The following is a 10,780-nucleotide window of genomic DNA, read 5'->3' as shown; positions in this document are numbered from 1 at the left end:
TTATCTGCTTTTGTTACACCTGACAGGTTCCTGCAATACACGGTTATGCCTTTTGGGGTCCGAAATGCTCCCGCCACATTTCAGCGGTTGGTAAATCGAGTACTGACTGGGTTGTCAGGGTGTGAGGCTTACTTGGATGATGTTGTTTTGTTTAGTTCTTCTTGGTCCGAACATCTTGACCAAATTAAAGAGCTTTTTGTACGTCTTGCTAAAGCCAATTTAACCATTAACCTTGCCAAGTGCGAGTTTGGGAAAGCCACTGTGACCTATTTGGGTAAGGTGGTTGGTCGCGGTTGTGTAAAACCAATTGATGCTAAAGTCGATGCTATTGGTAAATTCCCTAGACCTGCTACCCGTCGTGAACTCCGTAGATTCCTAGGAATGGTAGGATACTATCGAGGGTTTTGTCAGAATTTTGCGAGTGTAGTTACTCCTTTGTTGAGTCCATTGAGTCCAAATAAACCATTTAAGTGGTCAGAACAATGCCAGTGTGCTTTTGATAATGCTTTAGCCAACGTAGCCAATGCACCTGTGCTCGTTACACCTGATTTTAAGAGGTCTTTTCTCCTTGCAGTTGATGCCAGTGCTTATGGTGCCGGTGCTGTTCTTTTACAGGAAGATGTTGATGGAGTTGAACATCCGGTTAGCTATTTTTCTAGAAAGTTTAACCGCCATCAACAGGTCTATTCCACTATCGAAAAAGAGGCCTTAGCCCTGGTGTTGGCTGTTCAACATTTTGAGGTCTACTTGAGCTCAATTTGTGGTCCTATCATAGTGTATACTGATCACAATCCTTTGACCTTCTTGGACCGGATGCGTGGTAAAAACCAAAGAATCATGAGGTGGAGTCTTATCCTACAATCTTTCCATCTACAGATTAAACACATACGCGGCAAGGATAATTTGATTGCCGATGCTCTCTCACGTGTGTAAAAGGTTCCTTTCCCTCTCTCTGTCTCTCTTTGATATCCTAGGGCCCAGGAGATCCAGGAGTGAAATGGAACGGGATTGCAGAGACGAGTACCAATGGCCTTAATTTTTAAAAATGTTTTTTTTGTGATTTATGCATTAATCTTTTGTTTTATTTATTCTTTTTTGTCGGTTCTTTAGGGAACCTCTTTTTGGTGTGGGAGGTGTGACGAACCTGAGTGTTCTCCTTACCTGCTGGTGGCAGACTGTGGGAGTTTTGCGTCACTCCCCCAAGTTAATTCATCAATTAATGATAATTAGGGGTGTAGACTATATAGGGACTTGAGATGTAAAAATCGATGCGTTTCAGAAAGGCGGGGCATAGAGGAGTGTACAGTATGTACAGTATGTGGAAAATAATGTGTTTTTTGAACCTTAAACCACATAAACACATTTAATTACACCAAATACACAAAATAATGTTCTTTTTAGCAACATCATATGCCTCCTTTAAGTCATTATTCACTGATAAACTTTCCCTCCAGTGAGCTGTTAACCACTGTGATCAAATGACTGAATCAATGAGCTGAACTCAAGAACCAAATCAGTCAATTTGTGAATGAATCATTCAGATTGGGTTTGTGAACCAGATGAAACAAATTCAAAAGATTAATTGAACATATCAGACTCAAAATTGGTACTTCTTCCATTAACTAATGAAGTTTAGTGAATAACTGCCTGTCCATCACACAAAGATATCGTACGACTTACAGTAAAGCAAACAAGTCATTTAGGCTTCATTTATAATCATTTTGCATCCTTGCATTCAAGATTGAAAGCTTCAGTTATTGTTCACTGTAGTTGCAAGAAGACCACAAAAAACAAGTCTTCAAAATTTCTCTTTTTGTTTTCTATGGGGGAAAAAAAGGAACTCAAACAGTAGGCGAATAAATGCTGACAGAATTTTCTCTAATTTTGATGTGATTAATTCTGTTTCTATAGAGTTGAATGTTTAGTTGGTTTGGTTGAAAATTGTCGCTCTAAAACAAATCAAACTTTCAGGCACACACGCCTCTCTGAGAACAACTGTAAATTAAACTTCTAACATTCTCATTCTAACATTCTTCAGACTGGAAAAGCAACTTTCTCTGCAAGGACAGATAAAGGAGGATCACTCAAGCCTCGAAGCAAGAACAAATCTTCAGCACAACCACACCAACAGATGTGCTTAAGGAGTTTTCCTTCTTCTCTCACAATCCTAACACCTAGTCTGAAGACATGCAAACATCACTGTGTCTGTCAATTACAGAACAATTCCAGTGAAAACCGATTCAGATAAGCCTCATGATAACAGGTACTTGGTGAGCTTGTTTGTTAAGAAACAATTGAGACCAATGATGGTGTATCCAAGCATAAATCAGGCACTTCAAGCGAAATGAGGTTCCTACAGGAAGGCACCTTGTGTTATTGCACAATGCCAATCACAAGGCTTTACCAACTACTAAGATCTGAGAACAAGTCAAAAGCCGGTTTTCCACCCACCTGTGGCTGTGAAAAAAACACTCATCATCTTGTCATGAACCATCATGACTCCCTGTCTGTTGAATGTGCATTCATGTTTAGACCTGTCAAAGGGTGAGTCTGTTATATCCGCAATTCAATTCCAACCGCTTTCTTTTCTGTACCGTTCACACAGCCAAAAAGTTCAATTCAACTATGTTTAATATGTTCAAAGACTGTATTTTTTTCATCTATGAACCATATTTTGTAGTCTTGTGCATTAAATCCAGCTCACTGTCTGTACTAGCGTCCTCATACACTATAATCTCACTATTCGTATGAAGAAACAACCTGCAGAGCAACTTCATGGGTGGGAAAATAACTGTAGAAGTTCCAATAAAACTCATGAAAACACACAAATCAGCCTAATTTCCAGATTTAGAATAGATATATCAATCTGAATTCTGTTAATGACTAATGAAAAGTTAACCAAAGGTTTTGCACTAGTTTTATATTGTAAACAACAGTGAAGTGGCATCTATAGAATGAAAATGAGCTCAACTGTAACGACTGTACAAAGAAAAAATGCTCAATATATGCAAAACTGATCAGAGATTAAGCTTAATGGTGGAATATATGACAACAAATGAGTTTAAAACAAATTGTAAAGAGAATAAAATGCTTAATAATTGTATTATTATTTGTAAATATATATATATATATATATATATATTTGGAAATAAATGGTCAAATCAACTTAACTATGCAGAGAAAATAATTGCTCAAAACATGCAAAAACGACCATAAATTAATTAGTTTCTTTGAAAAAATATTGCAGAAGGAAAACAACAACAACAAACAGTTACATGAGTCCATATAAATGAAGGAACCAAAATGTGATTTTTTAAAAGGATATTTTAAGTCTTAAAAAATAAAATAATTACATAACTGTAGTTAAAATAATTCTGTACACCTGCTGAACTATAACTAGCTCCAGAACATATTAACGCCACAGTGTTATAACTAGTGCATTACATTCAAATACAAACAAATGCTCTTAAGAGGTGAAAAATCCACTTACCGCTTATTAAAATGCCGAGTGCACGTTTGTTTTGAGCTTTGATGCTGTTGTAGGCTAGTAGAACTCACATAAACACATGCAAGCTCCCGCTCGCTCACTGACTGACTGACTGACTGATGGAGCTGTAGATCGGACTGAACCAAATCACCTCTGCGAGGGGGGAGGTTTCATTACACCGCACTAACTAACACATTACTACTTATTTAAATACGTAGCGTTTGTCAGCGACAACAATAAATGCACAATAAAACTGAAATAGTGAGGGAAATCTGCAAAACTCTGGCTGTCCGTGGTGAAAACCTACATAAACAAATTCCCCTCCGCTAAATTCATGAATATGTATGACCCTCCTTTAAATTGATATACAACAATAGTCTGTCTGTGTGAATGTGTCTAACTGTACACTGCATTTTGTTGCTGTGATGAAAGAATGCAGTAAAGTTTTGTATAAATCGAGTAAGTGTAAAATGCATTAATTACGCTAGGTTTTACTACAAGCTTGTTTACTGGTCATGCAGGCCTTGTAAAACACGTTGCTGAACTACAAAAATTCACCATGAAAAAACTGCTTTCGCCTAAAAACGTAGTTGATCATCGAACTATTATTGTTTTTGTACGCTTCTTATTATAGTCATATAAATAATCAATTTTTATGACCATAATAAAAAGTTACAACCTGTCAAGGATCCTGAAACCTTCTTTTCACCACCGTCATAATAAAAAAGAAATAACATTAAAGAACATGAAACCTCTTGCATTCTCAAATAAATACACAAATTAAAATATAAATAAAAAGTTAACACAGATCTTGTAGCCTTCTTATTAGTTATTGTTAGATGTCTTGACATAAACTAATAAAATGTTTATGACTGTAATAAGGTTACAAGCTGACAAGGATCCTGAAACCTTCTTACCAGTCATATAAATATATATAAATAAAAGACCATGAAAAAGACCATGCAAAATAAATAAATACATAAATATTATTCTGAAACTTTACATTGATTGAAAGAAAGCCCATATTGGTTTATGATTTTAAAACAGCAACAATATATGTAGTAGCTACATTATTTTAGTGGAAATTATGATTATTTTCCAGTGAAATATGGTGAGTGTGCTGCAGTATATGCTCATGAATTAACGGGCAGCTGTGTGCCAGCGTGTTGTTCACCATATGTGCAAAACTGTGCAGAAATCTTTTTTCCTCACTTCAGCAGGGTTTCCTCTTCTTTAAGCAATAACAATGCAACCTGGACCTGCCTGGGTCAGATTAAATCCATAATCAGATTACTAATCAAGATCAGCATTAACCTGTCTGAGATTACACTAATTCAGGGCAGCGGAGACCACCGCCATCCCACAATTAACCACCCGAACATCTGATCATACTGCAGAATAAGATGAGCCATGCTGTTTGTGTTTGTGGGGTCTGTTAAGGGTCACGACAGGCCATAAGGGATTATCCTGTTTCCATTGTGCCAAAAAGATGTCCGCTGTCTTGCCAATTTCAGCCTCTTAATGGTCCCCAGGAAAATAGCTGTGTGCTGTTTTCAACCAGTGACCCCTGCTGTGATCATATTCACATGACCTTCGATCTCTGGCTTTTTCTCTGCCTGGACCGCATGACATCATCCCGCATCACTGTCCGGCACTCGGAGAGGGAGTCTGGAGAGCTGGGGGTGGTGCTGCTCAACAGGCTGCTTTCATTCAGGTCTTTTAAAGTTTCCATGGTGACCCCACATTCCAAAGATCAGCTGGTTTCAAGAGGCCACATGCAGCAAAAACACTATACGGGGGAAAACATTTCTATTATACATGATCATTCAATGCAAGATGAAAAAATTTGTTAGTCAGACTAAACAAATAGGATTTGATCATTCACTATGATGTTTCAAGTAGCAATTAAATCTTACCTTGTTAATCACAAAATAAAAAACTAAGTTATTACAGTTAATTAAAACTAAAGTAAAATAAAAGAATAAATAAAATAAAAATGAACTTATTTCAGCTAGTTGCCAAGGCAACATTTCTCATTTTCATTTAGTAAATTTAAATTAATATTTAGTAAAAATGATATAGACATAGACAAAACCCCAAAACAAAAAAAGACAAAATTATCATAAAATAAAAAATATAATTCTAATAAAAAAACATTAAAAATTGAAAATATAACAATTCAAAACTAATTCAAAATAATATATATAAAAATAATAATAGTATCTCAATGAAACTAAAATAATGCTTCTAGGTATAATGAAATGCATCAGAACAGTATAAAATGTCTTTCATTCCGAGATCTAGTAAAGAGTGCCATCTAGAGAAGAAAATGTGTCAATGACTCTTTTTCATACAAGGACAGTTCATAGACAGACCAAAAACACAATAAAAGTATCATAAAAGTGGTGCGTTATATAATAAGTATTACATTATCTTGTATTAATGTTCACATTAACTTAAGGAATTAATGTTTCTTACACAATGCTTTTGTATGACTTCAAAAAAAAACTCATGATATAAGCGCACAAGTCATCACTTGAAATCAAGTCACAACTGGAAGACATAAAATTACAAAATGGGACAAAAAAAATTTACAAGGGGGATTGTAATTACCTACCATTATGGAACTTGGCTTCCACAGGTTTTGGAACTATTCCTTTAATTTAAAATGAATACAGTAATCCATGAAAACAAAGTTTCTATTAAAAAAAAAAAAAAAAAGAAAGAGAAAAAACATTTATTGCGAATACATTTAATGAAATGTGGAGTCCATGTTACAAAACCATTTTAACAAAAACAGGATAATTTCAATGTCTTCTTTAAAGTATTTTTGCACACAAGCATCAACAAATTCCTCCATAGGAAACCGAACATAAATACTCTCCCACATCTATGTGATCCGATTACTAGTATTTGTGCTGTTTTAAACTGACTAACCATCTAGCCCACACACCCGGCCCATTGTTAATTAGTTACCTGTATCCCCTGTAAAAATAAAAAATAAAAATACTAACATGCTAAGCGTTCGTTTTCTCCACCCAACACCAGGCTGGGTCAAGATTGTGCATGAGAATGCAATGGGCACCAGAGACATCGTATAAAACCAACACGCGGTCCAAGGCTGCTTCGTTTCAGCTACAATCACGTTCGTCTAGGTTCAGGAAGCCTTTGACGTTGTAATAAAAAAAAATAGTAAAAATGTGTAGTCAAATGGCATTTTCTTAATAGAAAATATGTTTTATGCAGTTCGGATGCAAGCCAACCCTAGATACCAAAACGTTCAAGTGAACATGCTTTTACCATGAAAACGACCTGGATTTCCTCCCCGAATAAATAGTTCATTCTTTTTTTAGCAGCTACATTTCCAGTTCAGCATAAGATAGTTTAATAGAATGAATTGTTAAATGAAAATGGTAAAAATTTACGTTGTACATAGATAACACTGAAAAAAAAATACCACAAGGAGGTTTGATTTTCTTAATAATGAATAAACCATTAAAATAAAAAATAAAAAACATAAAAAAGAAATGGCAGTAGAAAAATAAAAACGATAAGTTCCACATTCACAACAGACTAAATAGAAACTAAAACAACAAAAATAACACTGATATATTTTGCTTTACCTCCAAGAGCATACTTAAAACTGTGAGGAAAAAATAACCAGAAAAACATCCGTTTGCAGTGAGGTATTCGCTTCTGATCTAGCAAGGCTACTGAAAAAACTTGAGCCCTGCCACCAGGAAGAACTTTTCCAGGAAAATCTCAGAGTCCAGGACGGCGATGTGGGCTGCCCGGCCAATCAGGGAGTTGGCGGTGTTGGGCAGCGCATGGATGACATCGTAACGCACAAGGTTACAGTCCTTCTGAAGCACAGGAAGTAGAAGGTTCTCGATCATCTCAGCATACACTGGACCTGATCACACAAGAAGATGAAGAGGGAAAGAACCAGGAAAAGGAGAGAAATATGTTGTTAGAAGCAGTAAAATTATCTTAAAAGCTTGGACATTGTCCCTAAGTTCTGGATCCTTGCTAAAAGTATTAACTTAAAAAAAAAAAAAAAAAAAATCTCACTGACCCTAAACTTTTGAATGCTAGTAGAAGTCATTTGGGTTTGGAATGAGGGTAAATAGATGGTCTTAAAACAACTCTTCCTTTAATTCTCACCAGTCTGTTTGTCCTTTAAGGCCGTTTTGCACATCTCGATTCGAGCAGAGTGATAGGGGACATATCTGTCCTGAAGAGACCCCACCAGCACCACGTTCTTAAAGAACTGAAGACCTGAAACAGAGTTTGAGGGTTTGGAAATGGAGAAACCCAAACTAACATCAGCTTGGTGGAATCAAAATAACGTCACACTCACCAGCTTTCTTGCTTAGCTTATAGAGGAAGGTCTGGCGTGGGTCAGAGTGGTCGCGACAGGTCAGCTGCAGCAGAGAGCCAGATTTCTTCCACTTCTGCATAAACCACAACCCTGACGCAGAGAAAAACGAGAGTGGTTCCTAAAAACAGTTGAAAAGAAATGGCTCATACTGTCTTCAGGAAACTGCTGAGTTCATGCGGATGGGTTACCGGTATTGACGAGGGCTGAGCTGTTGTACAGCGTGCCGAGATGTGGTCCAGACAGAGACAGAAACGTGTGCAGTCTGCTGAGATAACACTTAAACCTGGGCCTCGTCAGCACCGAGCGTACAATCAGATTTCCCAGAGAATGACCCACAAAACTGTCAAAGACAACATGGTAATTCTGTCATCCCGAGGCAAGATGCGTTTTAGCTTTGACAAGCTCGTATTTTTCAACTCAGATTTATCAACAAGGTCAAATTAAAATTCAATTAGAGGCCCAGTGCAAACTGGCACACTTGGATTAACCTCCACTTGCAAGTCTGTAAAATTCATTTTAAATTCACGTTATTTGTCATATTGTGGTGCAAAATGGTGCTCAAGTGTGCTCCCTATAAGGCCAGAATGAACCACGATGCACACAGTATTAGGACAGAGCCAGGGTCAAAAACTGACCAAGGCTCAGGGCAAAAAGAGCCCCAGGTATTTAAACGTGTCCCTGTGGTGAATTCGTGTGTGGGTTTTTTTTAGTCTAGTGTTTTGACACCACAGCTGAGTTTTACTTTCTCATATATTTGAGTTTGAGGGAAAGATCTTACCTTATCTTGGAAACTGTGAGGTTGTAGATTTGTATGTACTGCACAATTTCATCCAAAAGTCTGTCAGTCATGGACTCAAAATCAGCAAATGTGTCATTCTTGAATAATAACCAAATAAATTAAATAAGGTTAATATTTCAAAACATACCAAATTTGAATTGATTTTCCAAGCCTATTGAATTTTTTTATCAGTGATTTTACATATACTTCATACTTTTAAAAAGTACTTACAAATTTAAAAAATAATTATAATATAATATACAATTCATTAATTCTAGAAACTGCCCAAACCCAGTGCTTGTTCATGGGACTGTTCTGCAGGTTACCTGATTGCGTTCTGACATTAGGAAATCTATTCGAGCTCCAGGCAAACCGAGCTCCAGATAAGTCTTCACTAGACGCAGATCTGCACTGTTACCTAAAGAAATTGTTTTAATTATAAGAAAAATCTATCGGAATCTGTAAATGTGGACTCATAGTTACATATAGGATTTACCGACATCTAGAGTGTGACTGCTTACCATCCAGACCATGTACGCACACTATTAGATGTATTCCCTCATCACAGTTTTCATCCTCATCCATGCTGAAATATGGCACAGTGGACGCCAGATCTGCCACCTCACTGTACAGGAAGCCTGGTAACTTTAGTTGCTTCAAGTCCTCTTTTGCTTGGGCAAACCTAAAGATTCAAACACACATTATTGTATCTACAATGTATGTATTATGTATTCTATGTATTATGCATAAGCAAAATGAACTCCTTGCTTTTAATGCTGCTCTCTTTAATGTCCTTCTAAAAATGTCTTAATGTAGTAACAGAATCCAAACTTAAACTCAACATGAAACAGCATTTGCGATATCTTTTAAATCTACTGTTATTTGCCATTATTGTTGTAACATTTATTATATTAATTTGCATTAAATTACTGCAACATATTTTGCAAAGATTATATAAAAATGGCATTACCTGGGGGAGTAGCCTAAACAATCCCTAAATAGCTATATTGCTGTTGTTTAACATTAACATTAAAATTAATATTAACATTAATATAATAGACCAAGTGACTTATGTAAATTTGTAAAAAAAAATTAATGTAAAGTTGTTTCAGAAGATTCAGTTGTTTCAGTCATTAAAGTTTGATAAAAGATTATGAAGACAAAGACACTTTTCTGTTTGGAATAACATATACTAGTGTTCAAAAGTTTGCAGTCAGTAAAAAAAAATGATGGAATACATTTTTTTCAGTAAGGATGCATTAAAGTAATCAAAAGTGACGTTAAAGACATTTATAATGTTAAAGGGGTCATATGATGTTGCTAAAAAGAACATTATTTTGTGTATTTGGTGTAATGAAATGTGTTTATGCGGTTTAAGGTTAAAAAAAACACATTATTTTCCACATTCTGTACATTATGGTTTCTCCTCTATGCCCCGCCTTTCAAAAAAAACGCGTTGATTTTTACAAAGCTCATCGGTCTGAAAAGCGAGGTGTGCTCTGATTGGCCAGCTATCCAGTGCGTTGTGATTGGCCGAATACCTCAAGCGTGTGACGGAAATGTTACGCCCCTTACCATATTGTGATGCCATGTCCCGGCCGGAGCGAAGAGACAAAAACATTAAAACCCATTATAAACGAGGCATTTGTTGCATCCAGTGGGGACATAATTACGGATTATAATGATTTATACTGTCTTTTTACGCGTTGCGTTGCATCGGACCGTGTAAACATAAAACCCTGTCTGCATTTGTGATCAGAGAAATGACAAACAACAAGCCCTACTCTACACTGCTCAAAACTCGCGTTTGAATCATCAGTGGCAAATCCTTTAAATATGAAAAACGTACTTACAGTCTGCAAGTCAGAACAGCCGGCATTGTGGTCTACTCCAGGGATTTTCAACCTGTGGGGCACGCCCTGTCAAGGGGGGCATGAGAACCTAAGGCGTACACTCGAGTAATTATGAGGACGAGCTATCAATTTTTTAGGCATCCACTAGGGGGCAATCTGATTAGTCCCACAGCTAATTATCAGGCAGCTGTTAGAGCAGAGTTGGTGCGATCGAGTTCAAGAAAAAGTAAGTAACGTAAAAAATAAAATGGACCGGTGGCTTTTTAAGATTAATACAAGTG

The 10,780-nt window shown here is 36.5% G+C and overlaps 2 protein-coding genes across 7 annotated transcripts in view; both read right to left on the bottom strand.

Annotated features, from left to right (window-relative positions):
- Window positions 1–4,252, bottom strand: part of LOC107664217 (FERM domain-containing protein 6-like) — a 31,801-nt gene extending 27,549 nt beyond the window's left edge. For both annotated transcript variants that reach the window (XM_016454730.1, XM_016454738.1), the window contains exon 1: window positions 3,491–4,252. The gene's annotated coding sequence lies outside the window, so the exon portion shown is untranslated. The remainder of the gene's footprint in view (window positions 1–3,490) is intronic.
- Window positions 4,253–4,476: 224 nt separating this feature from the next.
- The window catches only part of LOC107664195 (protein FAM135A-like), a 31,991-nt gene continuing 25,687 nt past the window's right edge, over window positions 4,477–10,780 (bottom strand). For 4 of the 5 annotated variants that reach the window (XM_016454701.1, XM_016454709.1, XM_016454690.1 and 1 more), the window contains 7 exons: window positions 9,168–9,328; window positions 8,973–9,064; window positions 8,647–8,744; window positions 8,057–8,208; window positions 7,848–7,958; window positions 7,652–7,765; window positions 6,681–7,400 (listed from right to left, as the gene is read on the bottom strand). In XM_016454701.1, coding sequence (XP_016310187.1) covers window positions 7,198–7,400; window positions 7,652–7,765; window positions 7,848–7,958; window positions 8,057–8,208; window positions 8,647–8,744; window positions 8,973–9,064; window positions 9,168–9,328 — 931 coding nt within the window. In that variant the 3' untranslated portion in view covers window positions 6,681–7,197. Of the gene's footprint in view, window positions 5,277–6,680; window positions 7,401–7,651; window positions 7,766–7,847; window positions 7,959–8,056; window positions 8,209–8,646; window positions 8,745–8,972; window positions 9,065–9,167; window positions 9,329–10,780 lie in introns of those variants that run through there. The other variant, XR_001631437.1, reaches the window with a different exon arrangement.

The sequence above is a fragment of the Sinocyclocheilus anshuiensis genome, unplaced genomic scaffold (genome assembly GCF_001515605.1).
Source record: "Sinocyclocheilus anshuiensis isolate Anshui unplaced genomic scaffold, SAMN03320099.WGS_v1.1 scaffold425, whole genome shotgun sequence".
NCBI lineage: Eukaryota > Metazoa > Chordata > Actinopteri > Cypriniformes > Cyprinidae > Sinocyclocheilus > Sinocyclocheilus anshuiensis.
Note: the sequence above shows the minus strand (reverse complement) of the source record. Positions and strands in the feature narration are given on the sequence as shown.